The following is a 22,347-nucleotide window of genomic DNA, read 5'->3' as shown; positions in this document are numbered from 1 at the left end:
TGACGAGCCACAATGGGAACCTAGACCCAATTCAGGTAATAGGAAAATTGCTCCCATTTATTGAGTGCTTATTATGTAACAGGCACTGTTAAGCTCACTTAATCACTCCCATAACTGTAAGAGGTAAATAGTTTTCCCAAACTCACACAGCTAACAAGTGGCAAGATAAAAATTTAGACCCAAGTTTGCAGGTTACCAAACCTCATACTATACTATCTTGCTATTAAGCTATAGTTATTTTTATATTCAGCAGCTTTGGTCAAATTCTTCTTTTAATACCATGTATAATTCTATATATCACAGTTTCCATGTGGAAAGTGATGTCTTACAACTACTTTAAGATAGTAAAAAGGTCCTTCTACACACCCACTCTTAACTGACTTTCTTATCCTCAGTAATTCCAGAGTAAAAGGAAATGTACTTTTGACTGTCTTCAGTCTTGCACTTAAATGGAAATACTGACCATTTTAGGCTGACCTCATGGGAGTACGAAGGGGCAAATGTGCTGAGCTGGGTGAAGTTCCCTTGAAAACTCTGTTCCCACCCCACTTCATTTTTTCTTGTCTCCCTCTTTGACCTCTCATGCATAGTTCTCAGATTAAAACCAGCAGAAACATGTGGACAGGACTGTGAGCTTCTAGGATTCTGAGAAATTTGCATTGCTTTTGTATACTCGATTGTACTAGCTGAGTTTAAATACTCCAGAAGCAAATTATTCACCTGGAATCTCTTCTAGCATCATCCAGGGGTATATGCTGTATATTTTAGAGAGTTGTTCTCCTGTTCTTTACCATGAAATTGTAACATTTTAGTTTTATGGAATTTCTATTTCCATAAATGCTACTGGAATGGAGAACTTTTGAACTTAATGTGATTTGGAAGAGAAAAATTAGCCATTGTATATTTTGCTCTCACCATCAACTTCCCTTTCTCTCCCCCTCTCCCCCCACATACCCAATTCTTTTACATATGAAATTACACAGATAGAAGGAAATATCAGCTTAGGGTGCTGGTTTCACCTTTTTGGTATAAAAGTTTTGAAACTGGCCTGTATAGTAAGCTTCATAGAAATCTGACCGTTTACGGCTGGGCGCGGTGGCTCAAGCCTGTAATCCCAGCACTTTGGGAGGCCGAGGCGGACGGATCACAAGGTCAGGAGATCGAGACCATCCTGGCTAACACGGTGAAACCCCGTCTCTACTAAAAATACAAAAAATTAGCCGGGCGTGTTGGCGGGCGCCTGTAGTCCCAGCTACTTGGAGAGGCTGAGGCAGGAGAATGGTGTGAACCCGGGAGGCAGAGCTTCCAGTGAGCCAAGATCGCGCCACTGCACTCCAGCCTGGGGGACAGAGAAAGACTCCGTCTCAAAAAAAAAAAAAAAAAAAAAAAAGAAATCTGACCGTTTACATGGAGGGAAACAAGGGAAGAGGACAGTTGCCTCCCCCACTCAAAGGATGGAATTGTAGTACAGATACTCGTGGAAATCATCAATGGTTGTATTTGGGTAAAGTCTGGGATTCCCAAAGCTGAATGTTTTTGGTAAAAGAGAAGTGAGGAACTAGAAGGAACTGAGTATGCAGATAAGTTGGGGAAGGAGAAATGGTAGCAACAAAGAAAAGTGAAAGAAGAAAAACGGGATAGAAGTGGCAATGAGAAGGTATTTAGTATAAAAGAGAAGTGGGGAGGAATGAGAAGAAAGTATAAGAGAAAAGGAGAGGATAAAGACTGAAAGAAAGGAGCCAGAAGGGAAGAAAAAGGAGAGATGTGGCACTTCTTACTTATGCTTGAATGGATGAGCTGCTGTTCTCGGAAGCTTATGAGGAAGTTGAAGCACATCGAGGAGACTGCTGTGCTCAGTGTCCAAGCAGCAGAGGACTCCATGCCTCCATGCCTCTGTTAACCTGCTGTCATCAGTGCAAGGTAAAGACACCCTCCCCTGACCAGCATACAAATCACCTGTTCAAATCTGTTTTCCTTTAGGCTGCCCAAAGACACGAGACTTTAACAAGCTTGAACTTAGAAAAGAAAGCTCGTCTGAGAGAGGAAGCAGCTATGAAGGCCAAAACAGAGTAGCAGAGGTATCCGTGTTGGCTGGATTTTGAAAATGCAGTAATTATGTTACAACGTGCCTGTATTAAAAAGGATGTGGTATGAGGATCCATTTCATAAAGTATGATTTGCCCAAACCTGTACCATTTCCGTATTTCTGCTGTAGAAGTAGAAATAAATTTTCTTAAATAATGACTGTGTTTTATTGTTTTGATCCAAGTAAAGTGTAGCCTCTCAGCCTTTTGGTGAAAAATGAAACAATGTATTTCAACTTGAATACCAACTCTTTAGAGAAGCATGTACCATGTCTTACTTCTCTTCCCATTATCAAAGTAACCTCTCCACAGGTGAACTCATTTTGAAGAGATAAGGAAGGCCAGTTGAGTATATGGCCCAGGTGCAGCTTGGAGGGCCAGTCTTCTCAAATGCCCTGGTGTACTGGTGGGGAGGCTGCCCCCTAATTGAGCGAGCCCTGAGAAGCCAGACCACATTCTATAATCTTTGAACATGCTGGCAGATGGAGGCTTTTAGGAGAACAGTTTTTTAAACATTCTGACAAGGTCCAGCCAGGAATTTCTAAGGACTTAGAAATCCCAGCATCATGGAGTTGCTTGGGGTCAACCCAAGTCACCTCTTAGCTTCATGCCTTGGAATTCTCAACTGGCTGTTTTCCTACCACCTAAGAAACTAAATTTCTCAATTACAAAAATCTCATGTATTACTGTTAAAAGAGAAGTATTTGCACCTCATATATATCTCATTTACAGTTTGACCTTGGGATATCGAGTTGTCTCATATTTAGGTATGAATACAGGTTTCTATTTTAAACATTGATTCTCACATGCTTCTTAATTATTCATGGATGACAAGTCATTATAGTAGTCCCCTCTTATCCACGGCTTTGCTTTCTGTGGTTTCAGTTACCTGAGGTCTGAAAATATTAAATGGAAAATTCCTATAACAATGCATAAGTTATAGATTGCATACCATTCAGTGTAGCATGATGAAATCTCTTGTCGATCTGTTCCATCCACCTGGGATGTGAATCATCCCTCTGTCTGGTGTATTCACACTGTATGTGCTAGCCATCTCTGTTACCAGATCAGCTGTTGTGGAATCAGTGCTAGTGTTCAGGTAACTCTTATTTAATAATTGCCTCAAAGTGCATTGTGCTGTGCCTAATTTATAAAACAAACGGTATCATAGGTATGTATGTATATGAAAAACATAGTATATGCAGGGTTGGGTACTATCACAGTTTCAGGCATCTACTGGGGGGTCTTGGAATATATCCCCAGAGGGTAAGGGGTGACTACTATATACAGCCATGCCAACATGCTGGTTCTCAGAGAGCTATAAGAGAGATTAAAAATACATGCAGCTGTTTGGGCACTTTCTTCCCAAATAAAATACCCAGTAAAATGTAACATACTACCTATAGCTTGATAACCTATCTGAGGATGTTTATGATGTCTGTCTATATACTTTATTTTAATTTGGCCTTAGCTTCTTTGTAGGTATCAAGTTATCACTTGCAAATTTATTTTCAAAAAGCATAGTTTCTTGTACATTTTTGAAGATTAGTTTTTCTTATTTTGGGACACCTACACCAATGTTTTAAATATGGATAAATTTTAATGCAGAACTTTTTAAAAATAAGTAATCCTCTTCATAGAGCAATACAACAAAAAATGTGTTGTATCTTAGAGATTTACATTATAAATGTAGTAACATTTATGAGCTTAAGTTTAATGAAACCTTTTTTTTTTTTTTTTTTTTTCCAGACAGTCTTGCTCTGCCGCCCAGGCTAGAGTGCAGGGCATGATCTCAGCTCATCCATTCAAGCACAAGTAAGAAGTGCCACAGATCTCCATCTCCCGGGTTCAAGCAATTCTCGTGCCTCAGCCTCCTCAGTAACTGGCATTATAGGTGTGCACCACCACACCTGGCTAATTTTTATATTTTTCATAAAGAGGGGTTTCACCATGTTGGCCAGGCTGGTCTCAAACTCCTGACCTCAGGTGATCCGCCTCCCTCGGCCTCCCAAAGTGCTGGAATTACAGGCATGAGCCGTGGTGCCTGGCCAAACGTTTTTATTACAAGTATTACATTAAACTAAAGCTCACAACTGTTACTATGCATCAGGAATTAACAGTCATTTCTCATTTGTGTCATTCTCCCATTTGATAACATATAGTGACTATCTCTTTATGGGTTAAATATCAGTTTCTTGGCCAGAATTCAAGATCTGCCCCTAACTAATCCTACTTCTCCCAATACCCTTATAGCACTCATACCCTACTAGTAACTCTGATATCTCATATTCCTCAGAATTTATCAAGCAAACGAAATTTAATGAGCACTACTATAAGGTACCATAAACTACAAAAGAAGACAGCTTTGCCCTTGTTGCTTTCAGTTAAATTATTGTGCTATTTTTTGCTTAATTTCTAGATTTTTTTTGCATGTTTATCATGTCTCCATAGGTAAAGTGGGCAGAAATCTTTTTCTACTTTACATTCCTGTTAAGTGCTGTTTGAATAAAGTTAATACGTGAGGTTATGGTTACTTTTTGTTTTTAATCAACATGATAGTTTTGGGAATTATTTATTACTAAAATTTATCAAAGCAGGCAAGGAATGAAGTTGTATCCTTCACTGTCAAACACTACTTGAGTCCCTTTACTATACAAAAAAGCCAAAGAATACAAGAATACAGAGACATGCTTCCTGATTCCACAGAACTCATAATCTGGAAACACAGCCCATGAAAGCATTTCAGTACAAACTGGTAAATAATAGGGACAGGAAAACCTAACTCAGCTGTCAGCTGTGGTTGCAGGCAGGCCGGCAGTGGATGGTTCCATCAGTGATTTCTGAACTGAGTTTGAAGCATGGGCAGGAATTAGTAGGTCAGACACAGAACAAAGAAAAGCAGTCTTCATCAGACATTTAGCTTGCCTGAAAATCACAAGCACAATCTAAAAAGGTAGTGAAAGGTCCTTGAGAAACACCATTTATAATGTTGTTTTGGTTTTTAAAATTTTTAGACTCTTAGAATGAACCTAACCTTGGCGTATTTTTCCGGTTTTTATTCTATGGACCATTTCATATCCCATCACACAGAGTGTTACCAAAAGTGTGCAGGTAGCATCTGGCATGTCTCTCCAATCCTCCACCACCATCCCAGGCTTATGCGCTTGTTCATCTGATCTCCCAAACCAGAAACCCTGGAATTATTCCAAATTCCCTTGCTCCCCTCTTTTAATCAATCATCCTGTCCTGTCAACTTTACTTCTAAATATTTCTCAAATACACTGATCCTCTAGGATAGTCACTGAGAGGAATGGGAAATTGTCCAGTGATAGACAAATGAAATTAATAATAGGCCTCAAGATTAGAAGTCAGTTTTCAAAGAAGACATACAAGTGGCCAACAAACACACACAAAAAATGCTCAACATCACTAATCATCAGAGGAATACAAAATATAACCACAATAAGATACTCTCTTAAACCACTTAGAATGGCTATTATTGAAAAGTCAAAAAATGGCTGGGTACAGTGGCTCATGCCTGTAATCCCAGCACTTTGGGAGGCCGAGGCAGGTGGATCACTTGAGGCCAGGAGTTCAAGACCAGCCTCGAACATGGTGAAACCCTGTCTCTACTAAAAATACAAACATTAGCCAGGCATGGTGGCACGCCTGTAATCCTAGCTACCTGGGATGTTGAGACATGAGAATTGCTTGAACCCGGGAGGCAGAGGTTGCAGTGAGCCAAGATTGTGCCACTGCACTCCAGCCTGGGCAACAGAGTGAGACTCTGTCTCAAAAAGAGTCATGGCAAAGATGCAGAGTAAAGGCACAGCTTATACACTGTTGGGAGGAATGTACATTTGTACAACCTCTATGGAAAACAGTATGGAGATTTTTCAACTAAAAATAAAACTACCATTCGATCTAGCAATCCCACTAGTAGGTATCTACCCAAAGGAAATTATATTTTAAAATCACCTGCACTGTTTATCGCAGCACTATTCATAATAGTGCTGTTTATTGCAGCACTATTCGTAATAGCAAAGTTATGGAACCAATCTAAGGGGCCCATCAGGAGATGACTGGATAAAGAAAATGTGGTGTATATACTTATATACATATACATACACATATATGCATACACACACACATACACACCACGGACTACTACTCAGCCATAAAAAAAGAATGAAATCTTGTCTTTTGCAACAACATGGATGGACCCGGAGGCCATTAAGTGAAGTAATGATACAGAGAGTCAAAAACCACATGTTCTCATGCCAGGCGTGGTGGCTCACGCTTGTAATCCCAGCACTTTGGGAGGCTGAGGCGGGTGGATCACGAGGTCAGGAGATCGAGACCACGGTGAAACCCCGTCTCTACTAAAAATACAAAAAAAATTAGCCAGGCATGGTGGCAGGCGCCTGTAGTCCCAGCTACTCGGAGAGGCTGAGGCAGGAGAATGGCGTGACTCCGGGAGGCGGAGCTTGCAGTGAGCCGAGATCGCGCCACTGCACTCCAGCCTGGGTGCCTGGGTGACACAGCGAGACTCCGTCTCAAAAAAAAAAAAAAAAAAACACATGTTCTCATAAGTGGGAGATAAACAATGTGTACACATGGACATGGAGAGCAGAATCATAGACACTAGAGCCTTCAAAGATGGAAGTGGGGTGACAGATGGGAAAGTATTTACTAGGTACAATGTATACTATTTGGGTGAGGGTATACTAAGCCCAGATTTCACCACTATGCAATATATCCCTGTAATAAAAGTGACATAGACATAAATCTATAAAAATTACAAAAAGTTTCTCAAAAACATTGGTAGTCAGAAGCTCTGAATTCTAGATGTGCTTTTTCACCTATCTCATTTTGTAAATGTAGTGTATGAATCTCAAAATTTAACAATAGACAATTTAAAAAATACCAAACTGCCAAAATTAAACCATCTTTTTAAATATCTAAGTTTTTTGGCCAACTTGGCTCTACCACTTGATTTCCAAAGGGATTAGTGGTTACTCATCCACAGTTTAATTGTTTTGTCATTTTCTAATGCTGCTGATGCGATGAGGTTTTCTGTAGGATGACAAGCTGCTGAGATCACGACATCTGTATGGCCTTGTAATTTCTGTACAATCTCTTTAGTCTGAAGGTTCCAAATGTAAACCAGGTTATCCTCGGAACCAGACACAATCCACTTTCCACCAGTAACTGAAAAATTGGCAAATATGCAATATTTCTCATTCTTATGACCAGTGTATGTTTTCAGGCATCTGCCTCTGCTATAATCCCATAGTTTAAGAGCGTTGTCCAAAGTTGCAGTGAGAATGTATTTACCATTTGGAGAAAATTTTACAAAAGAGACAGGAGGGTTATCATCATCAACGAGCGTTTTTAAACACTGACCTGATGCAGCATCCCAGATTCTACAGAGGCCATCATAGCTACCTGACACTATCAAGGACCCATTACAATTAAAATGAACAGCAGAAACTGGGTCAGAATGAGCAGACAAAGTCTTGAGACACTTTCCTGTTTTCACCTCCCATATTTTCACAGTCTCATCAAAAGATCCCGAGATTATAAGGTTGGATGGCGGATTGAAGTTACAACAAAAGACATAATTACTGTGCCCCTTCAGTGTTTTCAAACATTTTCCAGATCTCACATCCCATAATTTTAGAGTTTTATCATCTGAGGCAGAAACAAGACGACTGGAATCTGATGACCAGGCAACATCCGATATTTCCAAATTATGACCATAGAGTGTTTTCTCATATTTTCCATCATATGCTCCCCAAATTATGATTAGCCTATCAGCAGAAGAACTTGCTAGCCATTCTCCATTAGGACTAAACTTAACTGATGACACTGCATCCGTGTGTCCCACGAGAGTACATTTGAGAGCATAGTTTGGGTTTTCAGGCACTTCCTTGCTCTGATTGGCCGATGAGGAGAGGGCCAACTGTGCTTTGGCGTCTCCTGACTCCTTGGTTGCCATGGCTCTGAAGCTCCAAGTTAGGTGTACTAGGCGTTCAGCCCTGAACCAGGCAGTCCAGTACTGTGGCTTTCTGCCCAGCAAAATGAAGATAAACGCACTGGATTTTAAAATGTACAGTTTTGAAAGCTTAAAGTTTCTGGACAGTCTTCAAACTGTGAAATAGACGGAATCAGCAGCACGGCTTGGACTTCAGGTTTTCATCTTTTTGTTAAGCACTTGAGAAATACTGTTAGAAGGATCCTGTGCGCTGTCAGCAAGTGGGACACAGATGTTCGGCATTCCGTTAATATGTAAAGCCTTCAAAGCAGGGGCGACGCGAGGGGCACTCTCTACAGAAAGTATTCTTTTCACCGCCGCCCCCCTCCCCAGGTCGAAATGTTTCAGAATGCTGAGCAGCCCTACCAGTCAGGCTAGGTACTTGAAGAGGAATGAACCGCCGCTTTTAGCGGATTTCAGAAGCTAAAAGCCTACGAAGCCACCGAAACTGGAAACTCTGGCCTGTCGGCTACTTTTGCACGTACCAGCAGGTGTGCACTGCGGCGTCAATCTCCAACAAAGCCGGAAAAGCAGCCTGGCGCATGTGCAAAGGAAGTCCCTCCTACCACTACCGAGCGGAGATGACCAATGGGAGACGGCCGTCTGCGCCTGCGCAAAAAAGTCGCCAGCGTTTATTTCCGGTCTTTTTCGCCCCGCCCTTCAAATGCGAAAGCGACTACCTTCTTGTGTGAGTGAAATAGCTGGACAGGGTCTGTCCCAGACCCGACTGAATAGTGTGGGAAACAGTGGGTCGTTATTTCAAAAAACCATTTCTTTTTGGAAATTGTCACAGAGAAGGACTGCATTTGCTGATGCCTACCTTAGCTGCAGGCTTAGGCCCACACTTGACGCGTAAGCTGCCTAAACGGCAGTTAACGTAGATCCACCCAGACGCCGGAAACAGGGGAAGCTCCTGCTTTGCATGGGTTCCGCTCTCTCCTGTTTGTTGTGGTGTGGAGCCTGGTGGCATGTGTGGCGATGGAGTCACAGGGGGCGGGTGACAGAATTTATGCCAGATTGTAAAATTCTTGGTTTAAGTTTCCCCTGTAAAAGTTTCGTAAAGGTTAAGAAACGTGTCTGTTAGGGTCCTTTAAAAGCCGGTGCTCTGCTGGGAGTAACGAGCAAACGTTTGTTTTAGCATCTACGGCTTAAGCTTCCATAGAGAAGTCGGGATCTCAAAGTTGCTTGAAACAGAAAAGGACAAAGAGGTTGGTGGAATAGGGTAACGGATACGGTTACTCTTAAGGAGGCTTTAGAGAGCCTCCCCCAGTTTTAGGAGATGATTAATGGTCATGAAAGTGTGTAAAATATACATGCTATTGAAGTTACAACGAAAGACATAATTACTGTGCCCCTTCAGTGTTTTCAAACATTTTCCAGATCTCACATCCCATAATTTTAGAGTTTTATCATCTGAGGCAGAAACAAGACGACTGGAATCTGATGACCAGGCAGACTTAAACAGTAGGTTTACCAAAAAACTGGAAGCCCTACTAGTTTATCCAACCTGTAGTTGCTCAATAAAGAGTGCCCGAGGCCGAGCACGCACGCCTGTAATCCCAGCACTTTGGGAGGCCCAGTCGGGCGGGACAATTTAGGTCAGGTGTTCGAGACCAGCCTGGCCAACCTGGCGCAACCAATACCGCTAAAAATACAAAAATTAGCTGGGCGTGATAGCGCACGCCTGTAGTCCCAGCTACTCAGGAGGCTGAGGTGGGAGAATCGCATGAACCAGGAGGTGGAGGGTGCAGTAAGCTGAGATTCCACCAGTGCATTCCAGCCTGGGCAACAGAGTGAGACTCCGTCTCAATTAAAAAAAAAAAAAGTGCCCAAGAAAAGCAGAAAAAGTATGGCTTAAAAGATTTTACCGGTGGCTGGTCACGATGCAAATGTCTCATCAGCGTCAAGAATTTAAAAGCACTTGGAAACAAAGGGTTTCCTATTGTATACTTATTAGGGATAATTGAAAGTCTTGGCCTTTATAAGGCACAACAGGCACCGTTAGGTCACTTGTAATAAACCGACTGTAGTTAAAACATCATTACTTTAAGACCCTACCAGTCTAGGGGGAAATTTAAATAAGAATTGGACAAATACTTTAGTCTTAGCTAGTGCATATTAACTGTATAAACACAGTGAGGTAGTCCTGAGAAGGACCCTAAAATGGTTTAGAGTACTTATTTCTATACCTTAAATTACAACTGTTTTTAGCTATTAAGGTCTCCATGGACCTCCCCTTGTTAACACTTTTAGAACTTTTTTTTCCTTCAGCATATCTTAAAGTTCAGTTCTAACTAAACCCTGCTGCTGCTCTTCTCTTCCCATTAGCCTGGATTAGTGATTTTTGCTGAGAAGTTTAGAAACTGCACCAATTGAAAACTATTTCCATTTTTATTAACCCAATAAAAGGTAACTTAAAAGCCCCTTGGAGCACAGGAGCAGAGTTTAGTCATTGTTTCAAATAATTTAAATCTGCATTTTCCAGTAACTGTTGTATGCACTAGAAGAGTAAAATTTAAGAATCGTGAACACTTGACATGAAGGCTAGGATAGGGTCTTAGTGCTGGAATATATTTAACCCACCACAGCTATCACAAGCAAGAGACGGGGGGACACAATAAAGGATGTGTTGATAGGAAGATCCAGAAGTTATTTTTCTTCAGATCTTCCCAAAATCTGAAGAAATTCTTATTAAGAAGAAATTCTTGATGTCTGGGATTTGTTTATAAATAGTATTAGGAACTTATGCAAACAAAATCAAGGCTATGACTGTAACCAGTTATGTTCTATTGTTTATTCATTCATGTTCTGATATTAACATGTAGTCCTAACGTTGTAGTCCTTAGGAAATTAGAACTAAGATTTTCAGTTTACTTGCTTGGGAGAAGCAGCGACATTTCGGTGCAGGAGCACGGAATACTGATACAGGTAAATCCAAAGTGGCAGAATAGAAATTTGCATTTTGGGTTCCTTATTTATTCATTTATGAGACAGAGTTTTGCTGAATACTGATACAGGTAGGTAAATCCAAAGTGGCAGAATAAGAGATTCGCATTTTGGGTTTCTTATTTACTTATTATTTATGAGACGGAGTTTTGCCCTTGTCACCCAGGCTGGAGTGCAGTGGCGCCATCTCAGCTCACTGCAGCGTTGCCAGGGCTCAGGCGATCCTCCCACCTCAGCCTCCCACAGGCACCCGCCACCATGCCCGGCTAGTTTTAAAAATACCCTGTTGGCTGGGCACGGTGGCTCATGCCTGTAGTCCCAGCACTTTGGGAGGCCGAGGCGGGTGGATCACCTGAGGTCAGGAGGTCTAGACCAGCCTGGCCAACATGGTGAAGCCCCTTCTCAACTAAAAATACGAAAATTAGCCGGGCGTGGTGGCAGGCGCCTGTAATCCCAGCTACTCGGGGCTGAGGCAGGAGAATCGCTTGAACCCAGGAGGCAGAGGTTGCAGTGAGCTGAGATTGCGCCATCACACTCTAGCCTGAGGGACAAGAGCGAACCTTCATCTCAGAAAAAAAAAAAAAAAAAAACCCTTTGTAGAGACAGTTTCACTACATTGCCCGGGTTGGCCAAGCATGGTCTCATTAACAGTTTCTCTTTCTGCTGCCCTTAATCTTTACCGTCTAAGTGCTTTGGAAGTTTCCTCCCTATAGAAATCAACTAGGTTTCTTTAAATTTCCCATAGACATCTTAGAAATGAAAGTCTCTTATCTTAATATAAAGGTGTGTTTCCCTTGCCCCTCAGTATTGTAAATATCTAAAACAGATGTGTTGCCACAAATGGGGCAATTTTTAAATTTAAAAACAATTTTTTTTTTGTATGTGTGCTGGACCAAACTGTGGCGTGGGAGTGATTCCCACATTAATGTCTCAACTTCCTTCATAGCAATTCTTGACTACCAAATCCAGTCTCAATATCAAGCATTAATACAACTATGTATACACCTAGTTGCTTAAGACCATTAGCCAATGTATGAAAATCTAGTTGGGCTTTATAAATATGGAGTGGCCACATAACATTATCTAAACTGGGACATTTTTAAAAGTGAAAGGAGGCAGTAAAATAATTCACAGGTGTTAGCTGATCTCCAAATGTAAACTGGGGCTGTGCCCAGCAAACACTACTTTTGACTTCCCAAGAGGACACTCCTCATAATCATAACTTAATTTTGCAACATTCCACACTCTTGTAGTTTACACCTCAGCCTGCGCAGATCTCTCTCAAACCTGGTCCTGTTCTCTCACCACCCACTATGGTCTTTTGGGTTTCTGTTTTCTCCTTACCCATCACTGTATCTTAATAATGCCGGGCCCAAGTGGTGGGTAAAGCAGTGATCCTTATTGAGGACTCCCAGTGGACTCCATTGGCCTTCTGCAGGTTAAGTGGATATGAATAAAGAATTAAATGAGTAATTTTACTTTCTGCAAAAAACAATCACAGAAATGACTGTATATTAATTTAAAATTAAAGAAAACAATGACTCCTTCAAAATGCAAGTGAAATGGGGCAACAATCATTCAAGCTATCTTAAATAAACTTGTAAACCCAGTGATTTTTTTTTTTTTTTTTTTTGAGACGGAGTCTTGCTCTTGTCACCCAGGTTGGAGTGCAGTGGTGCAATCTTGGCTCACTGCAACCTCCACCTCCCGGATTCAAGCGATTCTCCTGCCTCGACCTCTTGAGTAGCTGGGATTGCAAGCGTGTGGCACGATGGCTGGCTAATTTTTATTTCTAGTAGAGACAGGGTGTCGCCATGTTGGCTAGGCTGGCCTCGAACTCCTGACCTCAAGTGATTTGCCTGTCTTGGCTTCCCAAAGTGCTGGGATTACAGGAATGAGCCCCCACGTCCAGACATAAACCCAGTAATTTTGTACGATTTATAAAACAATGTAGTCTGCAGGAACTAAGGCTATGTTTTGCCTCAAATGTTTTTTGTATTCAGAATAAAATACTTGGTCAGTGGAATCTCTTCAACAAAATAGAAGCAGTCATGGAGTGAAGAAATAAATCATCTTTGTTTCTACTCATCTGTCACTTATGTGATACGTACAATATGTAAAAAGGAAAAATCCCTGTTTAATAGCCTAAGGCAACCAGCAGCTTCCACATTGGTTGGATATTAATAATTTTCTTTACTGTAAAATATACCCATCAGCTTTTTTTTTTTTTTTGAGATGGAGTCTTGCACTGTCGCCCAGGCTGGAGTGCAGTGGCACGATCTCCACCCACTGCAAGCTCTGCCTCCTGGGTTCCCACCATTCTCCTGCCTCAGCCTCTCAAGTAGCTGGGACTACAGGCGCCCACCACCAAGCCTGGCTAATTTTTTGTACTTTTAGTAGAGACGAGGTTTCACCGTATTAGCCAGGATGGTCTCGATCTCCTGACCCCGTGATCCACCTGCCTCGGCCTCCCAAAGTGCTGGGATTACAGGCATGAGCCACCGTGCCCGGTCACTAGCTTTTCTAAGACACTTTGTTTTTAAATACTAGACCTCTGCTATGACAATGTTTGATTTTGTAAACTTCAGGTCACATCATGTCTTCTGAAAAGTAACTGCATATAAAACACATGTTGAGACATTTGCTTAAGATGTTAATCCTGGTTTCAAGTTAACAGCATAAAGGAATTCCTTTAAATTTTCTTTTATCAAGCACCCTTTACTAACATCACAAAGATGCATGCATATTCCTTCATTTAGTATTTATTGAATGTCTACTATGTGCAAGGCACTCACCCATGGCCTGACAGACCACATTCAAGTACAAAGAATCATTAGAGCCATTCCAAATCTAAGTGTCAGAACACTTTGAAGCAGGATGTAGAGTGGTCAGAATGACTTGAGGTAAAGCAGAAATACTCAACAACCAGTACATTAAAAGGTTATTTTAATTTTTGACATTCCTTGGGATATTCCTTTAGGAAGAAGTAGACTGTGTTAAATTCACATCCATGGCACTGCTTCCTGAGGCAGTAATTCTTCAAAGCCTTTCCTTCTGTGTCAATACCTTCCGCATTTGTGCGTTTGAATGGATCCATGTGTTTAGCTATTATTTTACTAAACACAAAATCATTTGCACACACACACAAAAAAACCTATTACCATACTTGTCTGGTCATATAGAATTTTAGCACCACAGAAGAGGAAAGATGTTTCGCCTGAGAGGGCCTACACTCCCGTCTGTGTAACCTAAAAGCAACTTAAGCCTGATTTCGTCATTTTAAGGGTGCTGATGGTGAGCAAGAGTCAGGAAGAATGGTCTAACAAAAAAGGCTGGCCCAGCTGTGGTTGCCAAGTCTAGTTCTGGGAGTTCCTGGGCACGGAACTACTGCGTGGCCACTGCTTTCTTCAAGACAGAATTTGCAGGGCTCTTCCCCTCCCTTGAACAGCCATCTAAGTGTTGTAACGTTGGGGCAAAGTAATTTCTCTTAAGTCTTCACTTTGTCATCTATAATATAGTGATAATTATCAGAGAACATTTGGAAGATTACATGAGAAAAAAGGAAAGCCCTTAGCCAGGTATCTGGTGTACAACAGATAATCAAATAAAGGCATGTTTCCTTAATTTGACCTATAGGGAAAACACTCGGGGACTTCGTTTATTCTTCGTTGAAAACAGAACGGAACACTACTTTTCTTTCTTCTTACCCCAAGCTTCCAGATGTATTTTATGTCCAGTAGCAATTTGATATTTTAAATTAACATATAAATATTTGCTTTATCACATATTCTGATGTCCTGGTATCTGTTGTTATAACTGTATATAACCTGTAATCCTGAAGTGCTGGGATTACAAGCATGAGCCACCACATCTGGCCATAAACCCAGTAATTTTGTATGATAGATAAAACATTTTATGGAATATTCTTTATGATAGCCAACTTACTGTAGTAGTCACATCTGACCTTTGATAATTTTTTAAAATTACTTTAACTTCTGATGACAGGAAAAGGTAGACCAAAATATTTCCCAACCTGGCAGATATATATTTAATCTGTTCACCTCACAACAGGGAGAAATGGTCACATTGAGATGGATAAAAATTCAGATTCGAGACTTCCATGTATATAGGCATACCTGTGTCTGCAAATGAGCACATTTTGGAGTTAGCATACAGTATGAAAGTTGAAAGCAAACAATGCTGGTTTCTAAAAGTGGATCCCTTTTCTTCACTTAGCATCATCCTTAGACACCAAAATTTCCAATATACTTAAAAACCATCAACCCCTAAAAAGTTATAATGATTTGCCTATTGATACAAAAATTTTCACGAAACTAGCGAGAAAGAAAAACCCCTTGACTCCAGGAAAACCTTTTCATAATGCATCCCCAAGTTGGGGGATTAAATCGCTGAAATGTTTATTTAGCACTAGAGAAGTAAATTCAAAGTTGCCTGTGGGTAGACGTACAATAGGAGATTTGGCTGACAAAGTTTGGTTTATAAAATATACTTACATATTGTTTCTTAGGCAAAAATCGGCAGCAAACTGGAATAATTCAGACTTTTTATGAGATTAATTGCCAATCTTTTTATCTGTGACGATAATGCTGAAAATGACTCACAGCCAATAACCTTCATCTGTCATATGGAAGAAACAATCCTAGGGCAATAGAGTTTTCAAAAGCGGAACTGACAAAAGTGTTTAAAAGGGTCTTGATCAATTAGTTACAGGAACATGAAAGAAAGTGTTCCACAGAGAACTGTCTCCTAAAATCTCTTTCTTCTATCATCTACCTTACCCAGAATTTCTCAATCCAACCACATCTACCTGCTGGTCCATCAGATACCAGATGCCTTTACATCCAAAATTCTCTTAATGCTTTTTTTCCCCCACCAAAGTTCTCATTACAAATAATATAGATTGGAAGTTTGGAGGATGGAGGGGAATAAAAAGGAAAGGTAAAACAAAGCCACTTTCCCCAATTCATATATAAAACTACAAAAGAGTTTTCCCGTATTGAAATTAACATGCTTTTGTAATGAGCAACGCCTTAGTGGTAGGGTATGCAGTGAATTTAAACTAAGTTAACAGAATCTGACAGGCAAAGAACTAAAAACAGGATTTTAGTAACTGTAAAAAGTTACCCCCCTTAAAATGTCATTTCTGTTACCAAAAAGGCTGCTTCAGTAACAAGTTCCAACATATCTGAGTTATGCTATTTCACTTTTAGCCAATTCCAACTTTGATACTTTAAGAAAAAATCATTTTATTGTTTAAAAAAAAACTTAGATCTTATAGTTCATGAACTTCTAGGACAAGATAAATTCCTATGTTTTAGACACAAAATAGATCACGTCAGTTAAATAGACTTTGTTTTAATTCACTCACTGAAACATCTCCAACTGCTAGCAAAAATTCTTAATGTCTGAATGCACACTACTCTTCCTAATGTGGGGGACACAACTGTGTGCTTTGTGTTTTTCCCACTCAAATTGGCTTATAAAATTATTTTAACTATCCAATGGAAGGTACATAATTTAAAACATCCTATAGAAATGACATGTTACTAGTAATTTACAATTTAAAAAAACAGCCACAAAAAAGTCAAAGCTAAAAACAAGATTTTTACTATGAATCAGTGCTTCTATTATCCTTCTGAAAGAAGTTATATTTTAATGTGATGTAAAGGCAACATTGAAATTTCTTCTTTAAATTAACCACCTAATTTATCCCTAAAATTACAAAGAATCAAAGTCTTTTACAGGTCAAGTGCAGTAAACTAAAATGTTCTCTCAGCACAAAGCAGCACTAGAAAAAGTAACAGTTATAGATGAGAGTTGACTAGTTTTGCAGTGGCTGCTCCATCAATAACAAACAGACATCAGACGGTATCCATCCCAGAGCACAGACACTACTACTGACTAGATGCGAAGAATGCGTCACACTCTTGGCTGATTATTGTCCTTTGTCTTTGACTCTTTCTAGTTTGAATGAAGTGGATTTTTTAAAAGTTTAAATCAGGTCACATAAGTTGGCTGCTTAAATAACATCATGATGAGGTATGAAAAGCTCTGAATATCCCTTACATTCAGCAGGATTTACCAGAGATGTATAATAGCTTGTCAGGGGCAACTTCCAAATAGCTTTTACACTTTGGGGTTATAATGAATTCTAGAAGAGGACAAGTCTAAAAAGGTTTAAAAGGGTATGCTCTGAAACAGAGGTGAGCAAACTTTTCCTTCAGAATTCACTTTGAACAGCACATCAACAAAAAAATCTTCTCTGGTAGTGTATCCCAACATTGAGTCAAGATGGCCAACTAGCACCGAGAAGTCGTATTGAACTCATTTGCAGTTCTCTTGGCAATTAAGCGTATTTTTTCATTCCAGTCCAAGCACAAATGTGGATCACTGAACACAGTACTGGAAGCGCCATTTGCAGGTACAGATTGCAGTCATCATTAAATGAGCCAGAAGGCAGATACTGTTTTTATTTTGTGTGGGGGGAGGGGAAAGCGGCACAGTACTAGCAGGAGATGAAATAAAATGATTGGGGAACAATGAGGTTATAAGATCACTGTTCTTATTTGGGTTAAGCAGGTCATGTTGAGAAGATGGTTATTTCTTTCAGATAAGGATGCTACATTAAAGGAATCGTGTGCAGCATGAAAAGATTAGAATCGAGCTGCACCTAAGAAAAAAATCCCAAAGTTACTTTCAAAAGTATGTGTTATCTGCCAGTCACAGAGGGGAAAAGCACCTAGGGTGAACTCCAATTTTTTAATGAGGACCTTGATCAGGACCACAAAGCCTGAAACATATGTTTTAATGCAGAAACACAGTCCCTAGTTACACTGATTGCATTTGGGAAAATTGGAGGGTTTTTTTCTTCCTTAGTTTTTTTTTTATTAAATTACAGGATATGGTTTTCGATTACTAAGTATTCGAAATCCTCATACCAGCAACAGAAATGAATCACTTCCAAATTCTAAGACACAAAAGACCAAAGAGAAGCAAAAGCGATACAAATTAATATGTGCCCCTCTCCTTTCTGCTCTAAGGGAATCTACAAACCAGTATCACATTTAGGAGTCAAAGTGTTAATTCTTCAGCATTCCTGACAACTAGAAAGCACATTCACTGAAGGCTGAAGGTGAGGGAGTGGATGGTTTAATATCTGAAGAATGGCGCCAATAGAGGAAAGAAAACCATCCAATCTCAGTAAGGATTAATGCAAATCTGGCTAGAAAAAGCCACCAGGTAATCCAAGGGTTCACTGTGGAAGAACTCATGAAAAGTACTCTGAAGTATACACAACAGGTCTAAACATCTCCCTTGTCGTAAGTAGTTGTGTAAAATTCAAGATAAAGATTTAGTCTCATCTTTTAATGTCAGTTTTTTCCCCCATGTTAAAGGGAATGAGGAGGAGTCCTCTTTTATTCCCCCACAAGAAAAAGGGAGCCACATTAATATGTGTATATTCCCATAACTCTAATATAAGTGCGGATCTCCAAAGCCTAGGGATTTTTCCGTAAGAGAGTGGGCCGTTCTGGTTACCCTTTTATTAGAAGGGTATTCCACCACAGAGAGCCGGAGGTTTTCCAGATGTGTGTAAGAGAGCAGATGCGCAAGGCAAGCAAATGAGCGCAAACAGTATTATGGAAAACATTTGAGAAGTTAGCTCCATGAGGACTGTGGGCTCCACAAGAGGACTCGACTGGGTAGCCTGGTCTGACACAGGAACGTGAAAGCAGAGTATTGCTTCAAAGCTGGAAACCTTCCATAGGAGCCTCACACTGTTGGAAGATGTACTGCTGCTGGTTAAGGTCAACCTGGGGTGCAATGCTGCTGTCTTCATCTTCCGTCCCAAAGTAATGCTCAATAAGATCAAAGGCCTTTTGGTAGATCTCCTGGTTTTCATGACTCTGTAAGAACTCAATTTTATCCAGACCTAAAATGAAGAATAAAGGAAAATCTTTATTGAAAACTGCAGTAAATATTGGAAATTCCATAACTACATATTCCCAAACTATATTTTGTCATATATCTCTGTTCTTGATGTAAAGAAAGATTATTTGTATCTCATAAGTATTTTATAATAGCACAGAAATGACTGCTGGGATTACATCTGAAAGCTAGTATTATAAACTGACATCTTAAATACATATGCAAGCAACATCCAGTCTGCAGAAGCAGCAATTTCCTAACAGTCCTCTTTTCATCCAGTGCCTAGCAGTAGTAGTATTGTTTTTACTGAACTCTATCTATGACCCAATTCATTCTTGGCCATAAACTTCTTCAACCAAAGCATCTTACCATAAGCTTCTTCAATCAAAGCACAGTAAGGGTTAATGCCAGTGCCATTCCTTTTGGCTTCCTGTTCTCCAAGCCTCAGGATATTTTCCAAGCCATTTAGGGCAACCTGTACAATCTTAGAGTCCATGACTGTGAGGAGATCACAGAGTGGCTTGATACAACCCAGTTCTACTAGGTACCTAAATACAAAGAATAATGTAGTCAAACAAAACTTTTAATTTTGTTAAACTTATGAAATTAGTGAACGAGTCATCCTCAACTTCACTGCAGAGACTAAAAAAAAAAAAAAAAAACAGGCACTCTTTCAACCATACAAGCTATACCTTTTCACAAAAACAAAAACACTACCACCCTCTAAATAAATTATCCCAAACCAGTTCTCTGGCACCCTTCTCCATTCTTTTCCCTTCACAATTTATGCATTCCAAAAACAGGAATACTCACTTATTAATACCTTGAAATGAGCGACTCATCAAAATAGTATAGGTTTGAGTAATTTCATCTTTGTTTCCATAGATGGCCACACCTCTCAAACATGACACTCTTGGTGCTAAAAGCCAGCACAAGCCTGATAGGCCAAATCTTTCAAAGATGATTAGAATTTTAGTAAAGTAAGTTGTGGGAAGAATAAACAAATGTCAGAGGATTCTAGAACTGGTATTTTTCCTTTAATTCAAGCAGAATGTATAACCATATGTAATCAAGATTAATCATACTTGAACTTCAGAGACATGATTACTGTATCACATTCACAGTAAATAGTCATGTCATTTTTTATCATTCTGGTTTCTCAAGTTGAGTACAGAGAGGCAGGGATAATGAATCCTGTTGCATTATGTGGATGTTTGGTAAGATCATTTTGAAACTTACTGCTAGTGCTAATCTATTTCTCTCACATGTTGCTTTTTTGTGTGGGGGAGGAAGAATTCAAACATATATAAAAATAAATCTCTAGCCAAACAAGAAAAAAGGAGAAAAGACAAAATTACTAATATCATGAAAGAGAATCATCACTTGATCTCATGGCTATTAAAAGGGTAATAAAGGAATACTACAAACAACTCTATGCTCACACATTTGATCATTCAGATGATAAAATGAACAATTTCTTGAAAGACACAAACCACCAAAACTCAGTCATGGAGAAATGAATGATGTTAACAGGCTTACATGTATTAAATAAATTGAATCATTAATTAATAACTTCCCAGAATAGAAAATATCAGGATGAGGGTTTCACTATGGTGAATTCTGGCAAACATTTAAGGACAAAACGATACTAGTATTCTACCATCTCTTCCAGAAAACAAACAGCGGTGATACTTCCTAACTCAATCTTTGAGGCCAGCAGTTCCCCAATACCAAAATTAAATAAATACATTATAAGAAAGGAAAATTACAGACTAATATGTCTCATGAACATGAATACAAAAATCCTCAACAAAACATTATCAAATCAAATCCAAGAATGTATACAAAGAATTATATACCAAGTGGATTTATTCCAAATATGCCAGGCTGATCCGTCATTTTAAAAAAATGAATCAATGTAATCAACTTAAACGTTCAATGGATGCAAAAAAGCATTTAACAAAATCCAATACCTATTCATGATAAAAACTCAGCAAACAGGCCAGGCGTGGTGGCTCAAGCCTGTAATCCCAACTCTTTGGGAGGCCGAGGGTGGATCACCTGAGGTCAGGAGTTCCAGACTAGCCTGGCCCACATGGTGAAACCCTGTCTCTACTAAAACTACAAAAATTAGCCAGACATGGAGGCAGGCACCTGTATTCCCAGCTACTTGAAAGGCTGAGGCAGAACTGCTTGAACCCAGGAGGCGGAGGCTGCAGTGAGCCGAGACCGTGCCACTGCACTCCAGCCTGGGCGAAAGAGCGAAACTCTGTCTCAAAAAAAAAAAAAAAAAAAAAAAAAAATCTCATTTACATCAGCATCAAAAAAGTGTAAATCTAATAAAATATGTACAACAGGATATATATGAGGAAAACTACAAAACTGATTATCTAAAAAAAAAAAAAATGGAAAAATATTCCATGCTCATGGACAAGAAGACTCAATATTGTTAAGATGGCAATTCTTCCCAACTTGATCTATAGATTCAATGTGATACTCCCAAACAAAATCCCAGCAAGTTAACAGATACCAACAAACTGATTCTAAAGTTTATATGGGAAGGCAAAAGGCCCAGAATAGTCAATACAATACTGAAGAACAAAGTTGGAGGAATGACATTATCAACTTACTATAATCTAATCAAGACAGTGTGGTATTGGTGAAAGAACAAACAAAAAACCAGTGGAACAAAATAGAGGGCCCAGATATTCACAATACTTGAATGAATGTCTGTTCCCCTGATGGTAACCTAGAATGCCATTTAGGCTTTCTTTTTTAAATTCTTTTTTTCATTCATTATTCATTCATTCATTCATTCATTCATGCATTCATGTATGTCTGACTGGGTTATTTCAAAAGACCTATCTTTAAGTTTAGTAATTCTTTCTTCTGCTTGATCTAATCCACTGTTGAAGATCTCAACTGTATTTTTATTTCATTCATTAAATCCTTTAGTGCTGTGAATCCTTTTTTATATGCTATTGCTTTTTTAATTGTGTGGTGGTAGGATGGTAGGAGATGCTCATAACTTTTGTTTTGTAAATATGTATTCTTTGATTTAACCCACCACCACTACTACTGCCATCATTCACGGATTCACCAAAAATTGGATAATAATTATCATACTTGTTTTTATTAATCTTTCTTACATTTATGTATAGCTCACATCTGTTTCAATGTTTAATATTAGAAGGTTTTTGGGTCTATATTTTGAAGGTTGGTGATGTTTCCTTGACCAGAAATATCACGTAGTAACCCAACTGATTTATATTAATTAGCCTACGATAAAATTGGTTTTGATATATACAATGTTTCTCTTAAAGTCAAAGTTTC

The 22,347-nt window shown here is 39.5% G+C and overlaps 3 protein-coding genes across 6 annotated transcripts in view; 1 reads left to right on the top strand and 2 right to left on the bottom strand.

Annotated features, from left to right (window-relative positions):
• FAM162A (family with sequence similarity 162 member A) overlaps positions 1-4,606 on the top strand; it is a 28,833-nt gene extending 24,227 nt beyond the window's left edge. Inside the window, exons 5-6 of one of the 2 annotated variants that reach the window (XM_032150025.2) lie at positions 1,981-2,078; positions 3,834-4,188. In XM_032150025.2, the coding sequence (XP_032005916.1) occupies positions 1,981-2,073 (93 nt within the window). In that variant the 3' untranslated portion in view covers positions 2,074-2,078; positions 3,834-4,188. Of the gene's footprint in view, positions 1-1,980 lie in introns of both variants that reach the window. The other variant, XM_032150024.2, reaches the window with a different exon arrangement.
• WDR5B (WD repeat domain 5B) lies at positions 4,585-8,672 on the bottom strand. The gene has a single exon (XM_032150022.2). It carries the CDS (start codon positions 8,083-8,085, stop codon positions 7,093-7,095), a length of 993 nt encoding a protein of 330 aa, XP_032005913.1. The 5' UTR covers positions 8,086-8,672; the 3' UTR covers positions 4,585-7,092.
• A 7,867-nt stretch (positions 8,673-16,539) lies between these two features.
• KPNA1 (karyopherin subunit alpha 1) overlaps positions 16,540-22,347 on the bottom strand; it is a 92,897-nt gene continuing 87,089 nt past the window's right edge. For all 3 annotated transcript variants that reach the window (XM_032150019.2, XM_032150020.2, XM_058437428.1), the window contains exons 13-14: positions 19,384-19,562; positions 16,540-19,018 (exon numbers count right to left, since the gene is read on the bottom strand). In XM_032150019.2, coding sequence (XP_032005910.1) covers positions 18,831-19,018; positions 19,384-19,562 — 367 coding nt within the window. In that variant the 3' untranslated portion in view covers positions 16,540-18,830. The remainder of the gene's footprint in view (positions 19,019-19,383; positions 19,563-22,347) is intronic.

The sequence above is a fragment of the Hylobates moloch genome, unplaced genomic scaffold (assembly GCF_009828535.3).
Source record: "Hylobates moloch isolate HMO894 unplaced genomic scaffold, HMol_V3 SCAFFOLD_4, whole genome shotgun sequence".
In the NCBI taxonomy this organism is placed as follows: domain Eukaryota; kingdom Metazoa; phylum Chordata; class Mammalia; order Primates; family Hylobatidae; genus Hylobates; species Hylobates moloch.
This window is presented reverse-complemented; position numbering and strand designations above follow the sequence as displayed.

Coding starts and splice junctions, on each gene's coding strand:
- WDR5B (XM_032150022.2), bottom strand. CDS start 8,085: ATGGCAACCAAGGAGTCAGGAGACGCCAAAGCACAGTTGGCCCTCTCC.